The sequence below is a fragment of the Charadrius vociferus genome, unplaced genomic scaffold, assembly GCF_000708025.1.
Source record: "Charadrius vociferus isolate BGI_N301 unplaced genomic scaffold, ASM70802v2 scaffold431, whole genome shotgun sequence".
Taxonomy (NCBI): Eukaryota; Metazoa; Chordata; class Aves; order Charadriiformes; family Charadriidae; genus Charadrius; species Charadrius vociferus.
Window position 1 is genome coordinate 83,246 of NW_009646943.1, and position 21,171 is coordinate 104,416.

Below are 21,171 nucleotides of genomic sequence, written 5' to 3' on the forward strand. Positions count from 1 at the left end.
TCAAAACATTTGCACTGTATCCCTTCTTAAGGGAGCCCCTCAGGTGGTCAGGTCTGGATTCGCCTCCTGCCTCCAGCACTGGAGCACCTCTGCCAGTTGGCTGATGAATCAAAACTCCTTAGTCTGAGGCAACTCTGGGAGCCAACTGGTGCTGCACTCATATGGTGATTCTGGCACACGTACAATGATTTTGGCATGTGATGGTGAGAAAAATGCAGTGGATCAGCAAGTGGAGTATCAACTAGTATACGAAGCAAGCTCTTCAACCCCACAAATGGATCCTCAGAGCACTTGAGCTGTTTCTCGTAGTTTCAGTAGATCTCCACACACTTAACATACAGTCAGCACTGCCACTTTTAGACTTGTTAGCTCTCCAGGTCTCTGTGTGTGTTGAGAAACACCGGACTTATGGAGTAATGAGAGTACTCGCTGTTAACCTTTTGCCACAGTGAAGATTTGCCCAGTCTTTGCTTTCTGTCTCTTGCCTGTTTGCTGACCCATGACAAAAATTTCCTCCGCAACACACCCAGCAAGCTTCTTCAGAAGCCTCTTGTGTGAGGTTTTGTTAAGCTTTTGGGAAGTCTACTTAAAATAAGTTAATTGGTTCTTATTTATCTGCAAATGCATCGAGACTGTTCAAATAATTCTAGGAGAGCATTTCATTTTCCATGCAATGCAAGTGATGTAAGCACATCACCAAGAGACAAACTGTCAGAAACAGCATGGAGCATCTCCTGCTGTCATTTTTTTTTAAATTTGGACAATTACAGCCGGTTAGTGAGGTACGGAGCTCTTGCACTTCCCACTGGCACCAATACGACTTATGGGGGCTCAGCAACCCTGAGACAGCTCAACCTTTGTGTCTAGAGCTCGGTGTCCATGCTTAAAGGCCAGTTTTAAGAATATCTGTTAGAACAACTCTGTTTCTCATTCTGTTACACAGAGATGTGCAATAGATTTTAATCTTCTCAGTCATTTCACGTTCCTTAGGAATAGAGTTTCCTCATACAGAAGACTCCACAGACATTCAAAATATTCATTTTATGTCTATGTCTGCGTTTAATTTCAGTGTTGTTCTCTGCATCCTTGCCGCATCTGATTACTTACCTCTCACATCTCATAAATGTTCTGCTTGACCTACTAAAGCTCTGCCTGTGGCAAAGTTGCAAAACACCTGAAAAAGTACTTTATTTCCTTCCTCTTCAATCATAGCTGGAGATCTGCAAGATATGTCTTTCCTGAGATATATTTCCTTTTGCTCCCTTAAGCGTGGGGTCAGTTTAAAAAGGGGCAGTGTTTGTCGACAAGCCATTTGTTTTCCTTTGAGCGTTTAATTTGTTTATTCCTGTTTTCAAATAATCCCCGAGCAATACCGTTCTTGTAGCTGCGATCGTCATGAATTCAAGTTATTCACCTCCCAGAGGGTCAGACCTTTCATCAGTACGCCATTGGCACGACGCAGCGAGTGTTGCATATTCATCGTCCGAGACACCGGCTAGAGGGCCTCCAAAAAGCCTGACTCTTTTTCCTTTTTTTTCTCTTTTTTTTTTTTTTTGTTCTCAGAGCAAGGAAAACAATCCCTTCCCTTCTCTGGTCCCTTGTTAAGGGTTTCTGTCCAATAACGGTGCTCTCTGCTCTGAGGCACAGTTAACTGTGAAGTTTGCAGCGGGAGAGGCTTTCCTTCAAGCTGTTAGTGTTTTATCCTGGCAGGCTCCTCGAGGTTGTTGTGAGGAGTCTAGCCAGTTGGTGAGCTTTGTAATCTAAACCAGCTGTCCCAGGCTGAGGCCCCCATTTGCATTGTTTAACATACTTAGAAAATGAAGTGTTCATTTTTAACATTCCTCCTCCAATTGGTTTAATGCTGAATTACAGAAGAGAACTAAGCAAAACCAGGTGCTTTCTCTGTATTCTCTCCAGTGTCTGAGGAGGTACAGACGGCTCCCGATCTTCTCCATTACTTGCTATTTCATTCTTTGGACTATAAATGACTGAGGAACCGAAGTGCTAGCAGAGGGTAATGTTTGGAAAAACTTTCTAGTTATTCAGCAGCACAGACTCTGGTTTCTTTCCACCTTTCCCCAACGGTTTTGGACATGCAAGGATTAAAAAGGTAAGTGGCGTGCGTGAAACTTCTTTACTTACTGAAGGGAAACCTGCTTGTGGAAAATATCTGTGGCAGGGATTCGGTATGCCAATCCACTTGCTAAAGCCATTTGCAAAGAGAATGGGATCTCAGCGGTCAGAGGTGGGGAGAGACGATCTGTCTGTTATTAAAGCTGTGCCGTCTCTGACGCGTTCCTTCTTGATCTGCGCTTATACTCTGCGCTTTAGGAACCCCGGCATCCGCGGGAGTGCTGAACTGTGACAGCAAACGGTCCCACCGGCTACAGTGATTGATTTGAGGCTAATTAGTTACTCTTGCAGAAGTTAATTGCTACTTTAAAATATTTTGCCTGCTGGGCAAGCTACTGCGTCCAGCTGACTATAGTGTTGATAGGTTGTGCTGTGTGTCTGGGAATAACTCTTGAGGGGATTTGAGATCTAAAGGAACGAGCCAGTCGAGATGGTGGTTGCAGGCAGAGCACGTATTTCTAACAACGGAAACTAAAGACTGTCTAGAAACGAATGAGTTTTGTCTGACCGGTTTTATAGGGGATTTTGTTAGCATGCACTGCTCTGCAGTAATGCAGAGCGTAGCCCAGTTGCTACGTACCTTAACGTTCAGCTATAACCTGCTGTGTTTCCTTCTAGTGCTGTTCTCGCTCTATGCAAAGTGAGCCTGCAGCCTTTATGCCAGCGCATGCTCTAAAATCTCTTCAAAAAGGTTTGAGGAATCGACAAACAAAGTGCAAGCCTAAATGGACAGCGTTGTGCTTTGAATGCCTTGCATCCACCCCTAAGGAAAATTCTGTGCAGAATTTGCCTTTCCTTGCCACTCAAAAGCTGCCAACAACCACGATCTGTCTCCGCAGCACTACGAACAACCATTTTAGGGTTTATGTTTACTTTTCAGAGCTTGTGCCTGTCTCCTCATTTAAAACAAATTTGTTCAAATGTGTCGGTCACTGTTTGCGTGTGGTTTTGCCTGATGCCTTTGTAGGTCTTGTTCGGCAGCTCAGTTTGCACTGGGAATCAGAGACAGCTCTAAGAGAGAAAGTTGGCAGCTTGCTTGGGTAGCAGAACTAAGGCTACCTAAAATATCCCTTGCTTCCTGTACTGGTTTTATGGGAACATATTGTATACAATTGCCATTCAGAACTAGAATCCAAGATAAGCAAGACGTGGGTTTAATTGTATTGAGAAGAAATTTTATATAAACCAGCGGCAAAGCACTGAAATCCATAGTACACAGGAAAAAAGTAATTTCTTACTGTCCTTTCCTGGTTTTCTGTCTGTTAGCAAACAGTTGGGGGTGGGAGCTTAGCTGAGCAGAATTTTGATGCTCCAGGTAAGGAGTTCCAAATACAGCCACAGAGCTCTGTTAGTGAGGGCTCCTCTTCTTCCTATTGCAGTGAAGAGACCCAATAGGTCCCACTAAGACGCTATAACTGGGGAAGGCTCCGCTGAAGATAGCAGCTTCTAGTAGCTGATGACCTGGCACAGTGTGTCTCCTTGCAGAGCAACGTATTACTGGAGACTGAGTAAAGGGACAGGATCTGGCCCCAGGAAAATGGATTCATCTCAAAGAGAGTCTCCTGGGGACGAAATGCGGTTTAGCGGTTAGAGCAACTGGCTTGGATTCAGGACCTCCTGCATGACATGTCTGCAGCCCTGCCAACGCGTTGCACTGTGAGCTCAGGCAGGGCCTGTGCTTTGGTTTACCCATCTGTAAAATGTGCATAATGTGCAAGAAAAACTTCGATATTCTCAAAAGAAAGGTGTCAGAGAGGGGCAAAAAAGGTTTTATTGAATATTGCGCACTTGTTCATTAAGCAGCTGCTGCATGGGGCGTCATAAAAAACAGATTAGTTAATAGCCACGTTCAGTCTTATTCTGATCCCAGTTGCATAAAACCATAGCAAAATGAGATCCGAATCTGGCCCACAGTTTTATTACTCCCTCTCCAGGGGCCAAATTCCTGTTAGCAAACCCCTGTGGAATACACCAAAGTGTCACTAGAAATTAATTTGTCCATGTGTGTTTGATTCTATATACTGAGCCTGGATATCAGAAGGTTTTCAGCCTATTTTCTATGCACATTACAGGATACTGACTGCTTTCACACTGGCCGTCTGCCTTTCAAGCCCTGGAAAAGCACAGGTGAGAGGTGCACGCAGAGATCTATGTGCTGTTTTGTACCGGAGCGCTGTATGGCATGCGACGTTAACTGGCTAGCAGGTGAAGAGGAAGCTCTGTGGTCTGGGGTTTACATGGAAAGGAAGCTGTGTGGTCTAAGGGTTTAGAGGGGAGAACTTGGAGCCAGCGGGATTCTGGAGTCGAATGTGGACTGAGCTTATTGACTCACCCTTGCCAGCTCAGCAAAATATCCCTGTAGGAACCTGGAGCTCACTGAAAACCCGATTCTGCCTCTGAACTGAACACTTGTGCAAAAGGCAATAAGAAAAACCGTCCCACGGGAGCAGGGGCAGCTCAGTTCTGCGGTGGGGAACATCTACATTTGGAAAATTTACTCGTATAAATAGGTATTTTCTGTGTAGAGCAGGATCTTTCTTAAGACTGTTTAATTTTGGGCTGTGATCATGAATGACTGTATCCTAGTTTTCATTTTAATTTATGCCCAAAGCCATTTTTATTCAAGAGGCAGGGCTTTGGAGGGTGGATGGAAGTAAAGCAGTCCAGTTCTTGAAATAGCAGAAGCATTAGTTCTTTGTGTTCTTGGGCTCCACTTGGACTTTAAATTAGGAAAAACAGTTCCCAAAGGCATGTTAAGTTTGAATTCCTAGTTGATAATCCAGATATACTCAGTGTCCAGAGCTGTGTTTCTAAATAGCTTTGCCAAAAGACTCTCAAATGCAGTTGTTTTTTTTCTATTACATTGAAAATTTCCTGCACATGGCATGCTTATTGATATTTTTGTGAGCATTGGATCTGTATGGGAAATGCTTTTCATGACCCTGGAGAATTTTTGAGATGTCCTTAAGGCTTTGTTTTTATAATTAAAAAATATTGTTGCTATTGCTATTTTTATAAAAACATCATGTACCATAAATTGATTTTGAAGTCTAAGCAAAAAACAACTCGAAACCAAGATGCCAGCAACAAATTCTTTCTGAAGATATTGAAACTGGTCATTTCAACAATATTGGAATCTTTTCTAGAATAAAGTTCTAGAAAGTTGTTGAAACCAGTTCTACAGTAGTTTCAGTGCTTCTGAATCACCATTTACTATCCAAAAGAAAATCATTTTGTGAAAAACTCTCTTAACCTTTCCTGCTAACCTAGATGTAGTGTATACACCACAGCACGGAAAAGAGAACAAAAAGTAGAGTACGTACATTCTTTCGAACATGAGGCTGATTACACATTCTCCCATCAGAATATCTTGGCTTTCCACAACATGATACCAAAACATCTTGGAATGCCAAAATAAATGAAGGCAGAAATCCTCCATAGTTGTCTGACACTTCTAGTAGTGGCATTGTGTATTCCTGTGTGCAAGTGGCAGGTGCAGTCCAAATAGTGCCACGTGTTTCACTTCATGTCCCCTCCCTAGTTCCTGCCATGGCCCACTTCTCCTGACTTATCCATCTCACCCCTTGTCTCCCATCTACAACTTACTACGTTTCCAAATGTGAACCAAGTACTTTACTCTTCTACTAAGTCCCAAAAAAAAGTGTCTTTATCATTTAGCAACAACAAAAAAAAGGAAGATCCTTGAGCACACTCCATCCCTCTGCCCTCTAGTTACTTCAGTGGTTCCTGTTCTCTGGATATCTCCTGCTTACATTCCTTAGTATGACCTATTAACTGTGCTTGTGAAAACTGCTTGGCCCGCTGGAGGCCCAGTCAAAAACTAAGGAGAGCAGGGAATCATTTTAATGGGCTTTGATACAATCATTGACAGGACTGTCATGGTTTTAGAACTGCTGAGGGTCACTGAAATGCTGAAGACTCCAGGTTGCAGCGCTGGTAAAGACCGGTACCATAGGATAGGAAGGAACAAGTAACCTTGCAAGCCTCGAGCAGGTGTCAAGCAAAGATTTATCCTCTAAAAATCAAGAGGTTTGGTGTAAAGTAAAAGCCTTTTATTTTTATTAAGCTTGTTGTGTTCTAAGTATGGCTTCAATTCAGTCAGATGGCCAACATGTTGAGACACGTGTACCGAATTGTCTATATGTGGCATTTCAGAGCCTGTTAGAGAAGTTAACCTGTACCTTTTAACTGAGCCCCTCTGTTCTGGCAAAAACAAGACCCCAAAAAAGAAGACTGTACATCTGTGTTAACAACTGATAGGGAGCCCATGGCACAATATGTGTTGGTTGCCCCCTGGGGAGATGAGCAGCCTGACATTGTCACCACCTGAGGGAACCACCTTCTAGTTAAGGGGCTGGCATATGTGCTGAGGTCTCAGGTTCATTCATCCCCTGCTGACTGTCCTTTGGGGAAGGGACTTCATTTTGGTGTACTGTTTAGTGCTGAAACGATTGTACTAGGCGTAATAATCCAGATGAGCGTTTGACTCTGCAACCCTCTCATTTCACAGTCACTGAGTGTCCTTTGTTTTCTCATTTTAGCAACAATGCACTAATGGGTTTGACCTGGACCGTGCCTCTGGGCAATGCTTAGGTAGGACTTTAATTAAATCAATACATTTAAATTGGGGTTCAGAAATCCTGACTGTATTGAGTTAACATTGTGCTGCTGTTTGTTGGTACGTTTTAGTTGAAAAGTTCTTGCTGTGTGACAAATATGTGTGTTTGTGTATATGCATATACAAAAATATATATGTATATATAAATATATGTGTGTGTGTTTACATAGCACAGGGATATACCGATCTTCGACACTGTTGAGATACTAATTGGCCGTCAGTGCTTCTCAAATAGCTGTGATGCATTGAGATGGGTTTGGGAGCTCAGTCTAATTGCCAGCTGACAAGGGTTGTTTACCGTCCTCTTTCTCTTCCAGACTATTTACTCTCTTTGTTGGCAGCCTCCACCTGGAGGAGATAAAGGCTCAGATAAAGTCTACCGGCTCAGGCTTGAAACTCCCAAGTGAACTATTGAGGCGATACAGGGAAACACACGCTTTGCCCTGTAGCATCTTTTTGTCAATGGCATTCAGTCTCCAGGGCAGCATCTTCTGCGTGCATTAGAGTCACTCAAACAGTCAGGGACAAACCAGCAACCGATTGCTTGCTCTGTCATAGCAACCTACTGCTTCTGTGCTCCGAGAACCGAGCGAATGCTTAGTTTGGCTAAACCATTTGAATCTTTCTAAATTTAATTCAGCAACAATCCCAATCAGAGTGAGAAAGAGGCCTGAACCACATCCTCCAGACCTGAACATCCCTAACTTTTTCTGTGGGAGGGAGCTCGGGAGTTCCAAACCGGGGTCCAAGTTTCACAGCTGGGCAAACCAAACCACCAGTGTTTGAAATCCTGATCTGCGTGTTGTGGTTTGGACAGACCCTCTAGCAGGAACAGGCAGTAGCATGCTGTAGCCATGTGTAAATCAGTGTTTAAACTGAACATTTATAGAATGACAAAGCAGGCTTTCCCCTCTCCCTCTACCCTCTAGTAGTGAAGTAAAACAAGTAGAACACAGGATATGTTGAATATATGGGATATTTCCTGTTTTAGTATGATCTAAAAAAGAAAAGTGAGGCTCCACAAGGAAGGATTAGCTTTTCTGTTCAAAGACACTATCGAATTTTTTAGCAAAGTCTTGAGAAAAACATGTTAACTATTTTTCGGACAGGTCCCGTTAAGAAGCAGTCACTCATTTACTTTTGCAATTTCCTTCCAGATATTGATGAATGTCGGACTATTCCTGAGGCCTGCAGAGGAGATATGGTGTGTGTCAACCAGAATGGTGGCTATTTATGCGTACCCCGAACAAACCCAGTGTATCGGTCACCATATCTGAACCCTTATTCAAATATTTATCCACCGCCCCCAGCACCAGGCCCTGTTCCTAACTACCCCACTGTTACAAGACCTCTGATCTGCCGATTTGGTTACCAGTTGGACGAAAACAATCAGTGTGCTGGTAAGTACTAGAAATCTTTATTCTATACTTTTATTTATATTAAATCACAGAATCAAGGAATTTTCAGAGTTGGAAGGGACCTCTAGACATCATCTAGTCCAACTCCCCAAAGCTTGTCCGACATTGGAGAAACAATTGTCCTGCAATTGTCCTTTAATTATTGTATCACTCAAGCCCAGTCTTTGGAATTTCGGCTACTTTTTTTTAAAGGATGTGAGATCTACATTTCATATGGCCATTATTCAATGCAAGCTAAGATAAGATTTAGTCCTATTTAATCAGGAAACACACTTTTATGAGAGAAGTAATGTTTCTATGAGATAAACTACCATCTGATGGCAGGTGATTTGCCAGCACATCAAAGTCATGCCTCTTATGTTTATGATTCTGTCCTTGAGAGAGAAGGTGGGTGGCCCTCCATTTAAAGCACTAGGTGGGGACTGAGGAAACCTTGATTCAGTTCTTGGCAGTATGTGACCTTGTTCAGATTCCCAGACCTCAGTCTTCCTCCTTTAAATGGGATAAATAAGAGTTGTTTCCTCCCGTGCTTTGCGCTCTTCACTTACACTGTGAGCCCTTAGGAGCACAAACATTGCTTATCTACAGGGTGGTACACAATTTTTAGCACTACCATTACTATAGACTTCAGCTGAGAGTGGAACTCCCTTGATCCAGGCGCTATACAAACACACACGGAAAGAATTGCTGCCCCAGCAGAGTGTTGACATCATCTTAGTGCCTTGATATTCCCCAATCTCCAATGCAAAAACCAAATAACCTTATGAAAAATTTATTGTGTTGGTAGTTTTTCTACTTTTGCATCTTTTGCTAGCTTCTGATTCCACTTACTTCATTTCATACTCTGTTTAACTTGGATATAAGCTCCTCCTGTATTACTCAAATTTAAGGGAGATTTAGATTATATGCCTTTGGTTTACTCGCTTTTGAAAACATCATGTTATGAAGGAAAGGAGAGAAAATTTCTGAACTAAATTAAAGTAAATTCCACTAGCCAAAATATTTTTTTTAATGCCAACTTGGAATCAAAAGATCAGGATCAAACTGATCATTGACAGCTGCTGAGGGTAAATGTTGGAGACGTAGCCCACAGGTCTACCACAAGGTTAACCTATAACCACTACTTATTGCTGTGTCCCAGTTGTCCTGATGGTAAAGTGAGATTTTTATCTGTTATTATATGTAGCTAATTGTCTGAACATTTTTATTAATACCTTTTTTGAAATAGGGCTGGTCTTTGGCAAGAAAAAAGCCCAAACTACAGAAGATAGGAGTTTTCAACAGAGAATTTTGCCTGTCTGTAGACTAAGAAACTGCATTTAACTCAGAACATATCTTTTCTGAATGCTGCTGCAGAACAACACAAAAGCTAAAGCTGACTTGTCTTTCAGGCTTATTCTGCCCTATTGTCTGAAATTTCTGGCAGGACTTGGTTTCAGATGATGTACTTCATTTGCTCCCCTAGTGAGGAGACCATGATGCTTCATGGGTGCTGTAAGAGTCTAGATTTAAGTTCAGCTACTTTGGGGAGAATTTTTCTGCATTTGAATCATTGCCGTCATTATGCTTAAAGGTGGGAAAAACATATTTTTTAACCAGCACTGGTAGTAATACCTACCGGAAAATTAAAAAAACCCAGGTTTTTTAATGAGGAGGTTTGAAATCCTGGGATAACTGATGAGTTAGCTGTAAAAATAAGCACGTGTACTATCCAGCCCTTTGAAAATTGCAACCAGTCCTTCTGATCTTAGCAAATTAATCAACCTCAGTTATTTTATCTACTGATTTGTAAGCTGCCAGGAGTGTTTTCATTTTGCTAACTTTGATGTAGATGAATCAGGAAATGGGACAGTTAGTGGAAAAGAAGTGCTGAAATCAAAGGGGAAATGAAAGCTCTATATTTTACTCTCTCTAGCCTGCTGCACACAAGCCATACTAATCAAAACAGGTGGATGTTGGAACCTTTTACAGTGGACTTTCCAACCTGCAAAGGGCGTATGTGTTGCTAACCACACCGGCAGAAATGTGAGGAGTAATGCTTTCTTCAGTCAGGGCTGTTCACTTCTGTCACTTTAACTTTCAAATACCGGAATTGAATTGTGAGGGAAAGTTCGGTGAATAGAGACATTAACAACAATAGATGGGAAAGTACCGACTAGCATTTGAGTACCACAGTTAGCTGGAAGCAGTTTTTGAAAGTCTACATGAGGTTTGAATTTGGGCAGATGATGGATCATATTTGTGTTAGAGGAAGAAAAACAAAACTTAAAGAAAACAAGACCTGTCCGACCAAAGGGGTCTCTGCTGGGGTTAGATTTCATTTTTCATTTAGTGAAATCCTCTGGAGACATTCACTATATTGATGTAGTATTTATTTTTGTATCTGTGTGCCCTAGGATGGAAAGTGCAGACACCCGGGGAAGTGATATGACCACATGTCTCACTGCAGTGGTGGTAGGAAGGACTGATCCCCTGTTTCCAGGACTTCTGGTGCAGTTAACAGGGGTGAACAGTTAACGTGCTTGAAGGTCTCGGAGATGAGGCACCAAGGAACCTTGACAGGGTCCTCAGAAACCACCACCATTTCACTCAAGTCATTCAAGAAAGTCTGAATTGAGTCATGGATCCATCTTATTATAAGTTAATTATAAGCATTGCATCATGTTAATAGTATTTCAGTTGCTCTGTGCTTCCCTGCTTGTCAGCATTCAGCATGGTCTTAGGATACGAAGCCCTTCAAGGGTTAATTTTGTGGTGGAACAGTTGAAAAGAGTAAACTGGAATCTACTTTGCTCAGTAGCTGAGGCACTATATAACTTACAGGTTTGTTATGTTGGTGTTCTGGCACCACCTTCCAGCACCTTCTTTCCAAATAAAATTAGTTACAGGTATTTCCATTAGAGATAATGAGACTTTTTGCTATTGATTTCAGGGGAACCAGAGCTATTCTAATGCCAAAGTTTCTGAGAAATCTCCAATTTTTAACAGAGTCCACATTTTTGTCTGGTCAGATATGGGGTTACAGGTCTGGGCCACATTTTCTATAGTTAGGCCAACAGAAATCTTTACTTTCTCTTTGAATTCCAGTCAAAACAGCTTATTAAACACAGGAACCTTCCCTGGGAGATTTGCAGCCTCAGCTTTGAAGCGCTGAGCTTGTTCAAGAGACTTCCAAAGTGAAACAGGATAAAAGTTTGATCTGAAAGCTGTATGAGACTTAATAAGCTTTTTTTTTTTTTATCCCCCCTTTTGCTAGAGCTGACAGGAACATAGGAAGGCTGTGAGAGGGTCGCTCTGTCCCGGGTTGGCATCTGTCCTGCCTGCTGAGGCTCCACGTTCCCTGGCTCTCAGAGGAATGTGCACCCCGGGTGGTTTGAATAACATTCCCCCTCGTGGGGGCTGATATATTCCAACATTGCGAAAAAATACATACAAGCCATTCTTCTTCCTTTCAAGCTTTTTTGGCCTCATCCTTTCTGACCTGGATGGTCATAGACTGGGGTTAGGTGTCCACGCTCCTTCCCCATCCTGTTCACCACTCAGTCTTAACAAGACTTTTATCTCCAGATCTCGTCCTTCACGAAAACAAAATCTTTCCTGGCACATGTGCCTTCCAAAGACACCCGTCAGTGACCACTTTGCTCACTCCAGTGTCCTCTGCGTGGTGCCGAAGTAGCTGTAACCATTTGTGGCAACAGGCAGAGACATATTTTAATCATAATTACGTTTTAAATCTTCTGTGGGTTTGATTCCTGATACATGGTATTTTTACCCCTGGAGTTGCTGAATGCTTTATATCTTGTATGTATGAACGTACTCTGTTTTAAACAGCACGAAGTCTGTGTAAACTCATTCCAAAGCAGGTTGGGAATGATTTATAACTACAATTAACACTGGAATAAAAGACCACATACAGGAAAAAGCAAAGAACATCTAGCACAAGAGCACTGCTTGAACTGTTTGTCTTCTAGCGCTACTTCTCTATAAATACAGAATGGTTAGTCATAATAATGACTTTTTGTTCAAGGAACTTGGTCTAGTAACTGTTGGCAAGATTAAACTGGAGTGAGGGCCCATGTTCTTGCATTATACATTCATGAGCTGAGAGCTCTTTCCAATTTCCCTTCACTCCACCTTGCTGTTTCCTGATTTACAATGATCTTTAAAACATGCCTCAAACACAGATCCTTCTGGGCATTGTGGAAAGAACTGTAATGGGTGGGCTCTTATTTTTGCTTCTTTCCCATTAACGCACATGCACAATGTGAGGAGATGGTGGGGGTGGAGAGGCTTGTAAGAGGGTTGAATGGAGGGGTCAGAGAAAGCAGACCGCAGAGCCAGAGAAGCAGATGCTAGGAAAGGTATAAGCATAAAGCAAGATGAGTATGACCTAGAGGTAGAAAGAAGGGAGGAGGCCAGAGGAGTTAATAAATGTGGTGGGTTGACCCTGGCTGGACACCAGGTGCCCACCAAAGCCGCTCTGTCACTCCCCTCCTCAGCTGGACAGAGGAGAGAAAACAGGACAAAAGGCTCGTGGGTTGAGATGAGGACAGAGAGATCACTCAGCAATTACCGTCACGGGTAAAACAGACTTGACTCAGGGAAATTAGTTGAATTTATTACCAATCAAATTAGAGTAGGATAATGAGAAAGAAAAAACAAATCTTAAAACAATTTCCGCCCGCCAGTCCCTTCTTCACTCCTGATTTTTCCACCTCCTTCCCGCAGAGGCGAAGTGGGACGGGGAATGGGGATTGTGGTCAGTCCATCACACATTGTCTCTGCCGCTCCTTCATCCTCAGGGGTAAGGACTCCTCACACTCCTGCTTCAGTGTGGGGTCCCTCCTATGGGAGACAGTCCTCCATGAACTTCTCCAACGTGAGTCCTTCCATGGGGTGCAGTCCTTCAGGAACAGACTGCTCCAGCGTGGGTCCCCCACGGGGTCACAAGACCTGCCCGTAAACCTACTGCAGCATGGGCTCCTCTCTCCATGGGACCACAGGTCCTGCCAGGAGCCTGCTCCAGCATGGCTTCCCACAGGGTCACAGCCTCCTTTGGGCATCCACCTGCTCTGGCCTGAGGTCCTCCACAGGCTGTAGGTAGATATCTGCTCCACCACGGGCCTCCATGGGCAGCAGCCTGCCTCACCATGGTCTTCTCCAAGGGCTGCAGGGGAATCTCTGCTCCGGCCCCTGGAGCACCTCCTCCCCCTCCTTTACTGACCTTGGTGTTCTGCAGGTTTTTTCTGCTTCTTAAATATGTTATCACAGAGGCTCTGCCACTGTCGCTGATGGGCTCAGCCTTGGCCAGCAGCGGGTCCATCTTGGAGCTGGCTGGCATTGGCTCTGTCAGACATGAGGGAAACTTCTAGCAGCTTCCCATAGAAGCCTCCCTTGCAGCCCCCCCCGAAACCTTGCCATACAAACCCAATATAATGGTATTAAAAAAAGGCATTGTCTTTATTTTTAAAACAAAAGCTAAAAGGAAGAAGCACAAAAGCAGAGGGAAATAGAAAGATGGTCTTTCCAAGTGTAAGAGAGTATTGTTCCTCAAGGCCTCATTTCTCAAAGACTGCCAGGACCTCCTACATTCCCCACCTACAGGTCCCCAGTCCTATACTTGTGGAGTGAAACTCCTTCCTTCAAAACATTACCTTTGCACAGATGGGTTTTAGATCATTATCATTTATATTTCAAGCATACCTAAACCTAAACCTAAATCCAAGCCTGCAATCCTACTGGCCTGCCCTGTGTGCAGCCTCATTAAGAACTGCCTATGTCCAGATGAGTTTTCAAGCAAAATAAAGGAGCCAGATGTGCATGTTTGGGGAGGAGAGAGGGAAATGAAGCTACAGGGAACTGAGAGGAGGTGCCCAGGTCTTGCAGCAGGCCCATGGCTGTGCTGGGGGTAGAGCTCAGAGTTCTTCATCCAATGGCCTAGACACTAAGCCGGGCTACCTCCTAGTAGTGACTTTTCTACAGTGAACTTTTCAGGTATGTAAAAACAGGAGGACGAAAAGGAGGGGAATTATGCCCTGGAAGTAAAGAAAAAAACAAACGGAACCCACTCCTGCCATTGCCTTTTTAAACTGTTTGGTTCAGCTCTGTGTCTTTCCCTTTTCCTCTTGGTCTGTGAGACAATCTCTTTTGCTATTTTGAAGGACAGTTCCTGAAGGCTATGCCTGGTCCCTGATTGGGCAGTGCTGCCATCACATCCAAATTAACTAAAAGCAAAAAGAAAGATTGCACGAAAATAGGTTCTGCAAGAGGTTGAGAGCAGCCTCCTGAAAGGGTATGTAATTGATGACAACTTCTGATTAAATTAAGGGCCATGGTGTGTAACTTTTATTCATAAGATGGTTTTCCTGTTGGGTTTTGTGGGGGGAAATATAAATTCAGACCTCACGCTGTGACAGCAACAGAAAAGTTGCCTCTAGAGCATCTCAAGAAGAAGCTATAGTTGGTGGCTAAGGCTTGGGTTGGAGGATTTTGCATTCAGTTCCTCCTTTTACTATGGACAAATATGCTGGATATTTTGGGACCTCAGGTCATTCTGTGTAAAATGAAATAATAATTCATTTTCAGGATTGTACCGAGGATAATTTCACAAGTAGATGTTAGGTGTTGAGATAACTCCCTGACAAGTATGGTGTAAAAATATGTAAATAGGAGAAAAAAAAAGGCCCAGTTTAATAATCCTACAACAGTGAAGCTTGAAGTGAGACATGTGGAACTTATTTACCTCCCCATTGCACTAAACTGGTTGGAAATCACTAGGCACTTCTGCCTATGTTCCTGTGTAGATTAGAGGAGAGGAGACGTCCCAACACCTTACCGGTATCTCCCATTTGTTTCAGGAATACCAGTGCTACAAAAGCTTTCAGTGGTTATTTGATCCTGTTGTTTTTCAGTCACCATCTACTTATACTGTGCTCATTTCATGTTTTAGCACAATTCAAGATGGCTGAGCATAGATTATCTAACATGATGAGACTAGAGAAGCCAGGTAAAATAAAGACATGGAAAATACAGACTATGTACATTAAGACAGAATACCATATGCCAGGGGACTAACGGAAGAAGGATCATTAACATTGTAGAGAAGAGACAGGCTTAACATAGCCCTGTCCCATTGGATAAATCCACATTGTACAGCTCCAGGCAAACATAACTATAATTCTCCTGTGTCCGCCCTCGGTGCTTCTGATCTGATGGCCTGATCTATTCACAAACCCAACAGTCTTCATAAAGGTAATCATGAGTTGACCATAAAATCTTCCTGGGTAAAAAGGTACATCTGAAAACACTCAGAGCTCCTTCCTCCCTCAGGAAACCGTTGCACCAGAAGGGAGGATGGGCCAGGGCTGAGGAAAGGCAAGATTCAGCTCGTCCCTGCAGTAGGGTCCATCAGTAGGGTCATTCCTACAGAAGTTTGACCACCAATAAACGTATTGTCCCCCAGCAGAATTTACCAAGGAGAATGAGGGTGGAAATGCTACTTTTCACTGAAATGAATCCATCTGTGGTGGAAGGGGTTGGCTTGATAGAAAAGGTTGCTGTATGTATCTGTCTGTAGCAGGGTAAACTGAGCCCTCTGTGGCTTGGATTATTCCTTCTCTCATTCCTCGCTAAGTGCAGCGTGGGAGGAGTACGGTCTGGTGGTTAAAGCACAGGCGAGCACTTCATTTATTTGTGAAGCTTCTACTACTCACAAAGAAATAAGGCAAATTGAACCAAGAAATATAACGTGCAAGCCAAGAAGGCTGGCATGTTATTAAGAAAACTGGCATCTCTGTGTACTGGAAAGAAAAATAGCAAGCTCCTGGGTATGGCAAGGTGTAACAGTAAGTGCAAGTCCATCATTCTGCATGTCAATACCTTTCAAGCATCACCGACTGACCGTATTAATGCACGATGATGTGAGAAGGGAAAATAAAATAAACACAGCTACAGTATAGCCCCAACTGAACTTGACTGAACTACAGTCATACAGGGTAGACAGCTGGATAAGTCAACTGAAAACCAAAAACTCCTCTTAGAGCTGTGTCAATGGTCCCCCTTGACTTTGGTGAAGATTTTAGGATCTTGGAGCAGAAGTTCCTGCAGTGAATTTATTACGTTTAGGTTAATCTGTCTGGAGCCTAAGCCACTGACCATAAGTGTCGTATGGTCAGGGAGTCTGGCACAATATTTTCCTCCTGCCAGACTCCTGATACCATGATAAGGATTTCTAAGGCACTGTGGGGGAAGAATAGACAGCTGGTCAGAAGATCACCTGATGATAAAAACTGTGGCAGCCAGGAGTGTTTGAATTTGCTTTCAACTTTAGTGTGAACTAAAGGGATTCTGCCTGTGGGAGTGTCACCGCTTGCTTACTAGGGGTGATTAAAAGTTTTCTGGTTTCTTCTGTACTGAGGCTGGGAGCCAGGAGGGAAGCACAGTGCCATACAGAAGGGGACAGCTGAAGGAGAATGTGTCACTTTACAAAATATAGCTGGTTTGTATGCAGAGAAGGGACATATGCACAGAAGGGACAATGTCCATGTCTTGTTAGATGTGCAGGCACCAGTCCAGGCACAGGAAGGTTGAAATCTCTGTAGACTGTGAACTCTCTGTGTTTCAGTTTTCCCTCTTCCTCGGCGAACTCTGATACTTCGGTGTACAAGGTGGCAAGAACCCAGGAATCCCATCTCCCTTGCACTTTGGAGGCTGCAGAGGGAAAGGGTATGCATAGGAAAGAGGTTTAACTGATACACTGGGTTTTGGTTGGTTTAATGGCCTCGGTTAAGCTTGGTCTCTGAATTTGGCATTATTGGTCACCGGGCTCCGAGCCAGATAACACATAGAATTCAGTTGTCACCAAGAGCTAGTTGGCAGGAGGTTATATCTGACTTACTTCAGAGAAGTGGTAATGGTGCCCAGCCTGCCATATCTTCAGGCATGCGCTGGTCAGGGCAGGGCTCTCACCCCTGCTGTTAATCTCTGAATGATTCCTTAGACTCACTGCGAACAGCGGTTTGACATGCAGGGCTTTGTGGCCGCCTTGCCTTTATTATGTCTTACTTCCAGGGATTACAGCAGTGCCAGATCAGTTAAAGCCGCTATGTGCCGATTAGCTCTGTCTGCTCTGGAGCAGATTTCGTGAGCTTTCCTTTGTGGGATAGCTGTCATGAAAGGCAGTCCCGCCAACGAGACAATTACCGGGCTTAAAAGAAAATTAAGTCACTTAACGGTGCTGGAAGATTGACAGACTTCATGAGTACCCTTCTCCAACCCATTGGCTCTGTGGCTTCCTCTTCTCCTGTTTTCCTAGGGGTGTCTGTTTTGGCTGTGGATGACAGTCCATGCCTAGCTTTCTGCTGGGACCTTCAGGGACTTTGGTTGCGTGAGTGACGCCTTCTTTGGCATAACATGCAGAGTTCAGTACATGGTAGAGTGTCTCTTTTTACCTGGAAGACCAATTTAATTTCAGTGCCCTTAACTGCACCAGCCCTCTGCTCAGGCCTATGTCAACCTTTGCTTGTGTTTGCAGCACCCACAGTGCCTAGAGGTGGCAGTGTTCTCAATGCCTTAAAAGTTACCGTTTTTCTTGGCCTTGGCCTTTATATTTTTTGGGTCAGCTTTGTTTCTTTTCGCTTGGTTCCAGCCTGAAATTGGCCATGGTTATATGTCACAATCTAGTTCGTTAAGCCAAAATATATAGAAAATACGAATTGGCTCCTTTACCAATATAAATCAGCCAGATGGAGCGTATGTTTTGCCAGACTCTATAGGCAGAGGTAATGGCAATGCTGGCATTGCTCCTTTGTCTTGTCCATAGGACACCGGACCCATGACAGAGCTGCCACGCAGAGGTATAAGAGCTGCCTGATGATGCGTGGAGTTTAACACGCTCTCACCCCTTCATCTGCCAATTGACTGGCTTCCCGTTTTAGTACTTCAATGAGAGGAAAGAATTTTTCAAAGCAAATAAAGCTACCGGAAGATGAATGGGATTTACACATCACCAGCCCAGTTCAGGGGAGTAGTTTCACTGTTCTGCCTTTTGGCTGGGATGTGCTGCCCATTGAGGATGACCAGATGCACTGAAGTCATAGAATCATAGACTTGCTGAGGTTGGAAGGGACCTTTAAGATCATCAAGTCCAACCATTAACCTACCCTGACAAAACCACTTCTAAACCATGTCCCGAAGTACCACATCTACACTTTTTTTAAACACCTCCAGGGATGGAGAATCCACCACCTCCCTGGGCAGCCTCTTCCAATGTTTAATAACCCTTTCAGTGAAAAAATGTTTCCTAATATCGAATCTAAACCTCCCCTGACATAACTTGAATCCATTTCCTCTCATCCTATCACTTTTCACCAGGGAGAAGAGGTCAGCCCCCACCTCTCTACAACCTCCTTTCGGGTAGTTGTAGAGAGTGATAAGGTCTCCCCTCAGCCTCCTCTTCTCCAGGCTAAACAACCCCAATTCCCTCAGTCGTTCCTTACAAGACTTGTAGTCAGTCTTCACTTTTAACACCAGCAAAACCCTCTCTGCTTTCAGTTCTTCTCAACCATAGCTCATGACTGCAGGTGCCCTCAGACCTCTTTGCTCAACATCGTTTTCAGAATTGACTACTTATCTGAGGAATCACAATATCGGAGCAACCAGCTGCAATCCCTTGAGGGCTCTAGTTTTTCAGGCAGAGTCACTCTGCACTTTCTGAAAGTCAGGGTGTGTCCAGTGTCTTTGTTTGGGCACCTGCAAGTGTGTATATACAAACTCATCAGTCCTTCTGGAAAATTGCCTTAGCTTTTCTGTGGCTCCGTGCTACATCAATGACATGCCAGTACAGTGAGAATAAACCTATTTGTGTTCATGAGGCATTCAGATACTGAAAATAAAAGAAGTCCCTCAGCTAAACATGGAGAGCCCAGAAGGAGGGGGAGAGGAGTGCTTCATAAACTTGCAGGGGCTGAATGAATCCCTGATCTACTGCTTGATCTGACACTAACTGTGTTATTTGGTCTGGGGGTTTTTTTTTGGTTTGTGGTTTTGTTTTGTTCTTTTGGTTTTTTGTTCTTTTGGTTGTTTGGTTTTTTTTTCCACAAAAAGAAACAACTTTAATGTCTGCTTTGTTCTAATATTTTGAGCTTGTTTCCCTTTTCTAATTTTTTTTTTTTGTGTGAAGTAAAATTCTTGCTTTCCATCCAGCCCCCTGAGTAAATGAAGCGTTAGCTGGTGAGTCAGTAAATTGTGGGTTGGATCAAAGGCATTAACTGGTTTTGTGGTACAACCCTCACATATCTATAGGTGACAGAGAATGGGAGGACTGTACAAACAGCAATACACAGAAGTCTAGAAAAGCTACAATTGTGGTCAGGAAATTAAGGGACTGGAAACCCAGCAGCAGATGAAAATATAACCTAAAACATGGCCATCTGATGGAAGATGCACAGTCGAAGGCAGTGATATCAAAAGCAGTGTAGCACGGGGCAGTTTCTGGCAGACTGGGAGACTTCTCATTCCAGAATAGAGAGGGGAATAGTCCTTTGGTATGTTCTGCTGAGAATGCATCCAACCTACTGAGAGTAAGTGTAAAAGTACTTTACTACCAGATAAATGTGGATAAGTTTATGGAAATCTCAGCATAGAGCAACAGTAAATTAGGGACATTATTGAGGCTGACTGACTAAAAGAGTTAAATATATTATAAAGCTTAGGGTAAGATCACAGCAATTGGAACTGTAAACGTCAGAGAAGCAGAAGTTGTGTATGGTGGGTGGTACAAAAGTATGATTATTCCTGAATAGGCTACAATTTGCTGAAATGAAGGAAAATTACTTTAAGACTGAACTTAGTAAAGCCCTTTATGACAGTGCAGTGTATCAGGTTATACAAGAATACACTAGGTATGTTGTAGTGGAGGAATAGTACAAAATGTATCAGCAGAGCTTTAATTCAGAAGCAGATTGAAATTAGAGCAGGGCTGACTTTGTGATGCAATAGCCCAGAACTGTGTATTGACAGATATCAGTTGGTTTCATGCAGTCTTCCCAAAAGACTGCAGCATGCCAGCTTTGGGAAGGAGGCGTTCTTTCCCACTAAACCAGTGTTATTTGAAGGTGGGGTTTTGTAAAACCTGTATTATGTTATTCAGCTAGTATGTTGCACTTTGGGGCAAAATGCTTAGTAAAATCAGTGTTTTCTTTTTTTTTTTTTTTCCCCAACTTGTAACATGTCAATTTGGCTCATTGACATTCTTGAGAGTTTTAACTAGTCATAGATGAAAAGTGGCATGAGAGAATAATAGACTTTTACAGGGTTACACATAACACTTCCAACCCTGCCTATGATTTCAATTGAAAAAAGTGAAAATTTTGTCTCCATATTCCCCAGACAATTTTGAAAACCTGAATGTAGATTTGAGCCCAGAGAGATATGGTACAGACATGTCCTATGCAGACTGGAGAATACCTCTAAATGTAATTAGCAGCTGACATTTTGTAGTATATCAAATGGCCCAGCAGGTCATGTGCATTCTGAAGCTGATAAGGGATGTATGTTGTCACAAGATACAAAACACCATCATACTCTGCTCCACCAAAATTTCAAGCTGACATCTAGAAGCTCGGGACATGGAACCATTTCAGAAATACCTGATCCACCTGTGGTTCTGTCCCTCTGACCTGGGGAGGGACGTGAAACGCTGAATTAAGCACTGTATGCAGTATTTGATTAGAGATGATTAGGAAGACTACAAATGGTAAAATGCTAATCATGCTAAGAATTTGCTAGACATGCTTCTGCTGGAGACTGGGCCTTCTAAAGTGTGCCTGCTCTCTTGCATGTCTGAGTGACCAGAGACCTAGTGGTAATAAGTGGCGAATAAAGGAAAGTACTATAATAAAGGAAAAAAATGCAATTTAGCTTTTCACTACAGCAGGCCCACGTGATGGAAAATTCACTGGGATGTGCCTTCTGGAAAGTAAG

General features: G+C 43.2%; 1 protein-coding gene across 2 annotated transcripts in view; it reads left to right on the forward strand.

Annotated features, from left to right (window-relative positions):
- Window positions 1-1,663: 1,663 nt before the first annotated feature.
- The window catches only part of FBLN5 (fibulin 5), a 50,447-nt gene continuing 30,939 nt past the window's right edge, over window positions 1,664-21,171 (forward strand). Inside the window, exons 1-5 of one of the 2 annotated variants that reach the window (XM_009895060.1) lie at window positions 1,668-1,746; window positions 1,918-2,110; window positions 4,206-4,260; window positions 6,696-6,747; window positions 7,930-8,172. In XM_009895060.1, coding sequence (XP_009893362.1) covers window positions 2,094-2,110; window positions 4,206-4,260; window positions 6,696-6,747; window positions 7,930-8,172 — 367 coding nt within the window. In that variant the 5' untranslated portion in view covers window positions 1,668-1,746; window positions 1,918-2,093. Of the gene's footprint in view, window positions 2,111-4,205; window positions 4,261-6,695; window positions 6,748-7,929; window positions 8,173-21,171 lie in introns of both variants that reach the window. The other variant, XM_009895059.1, reaches the window with a different exon arrangement.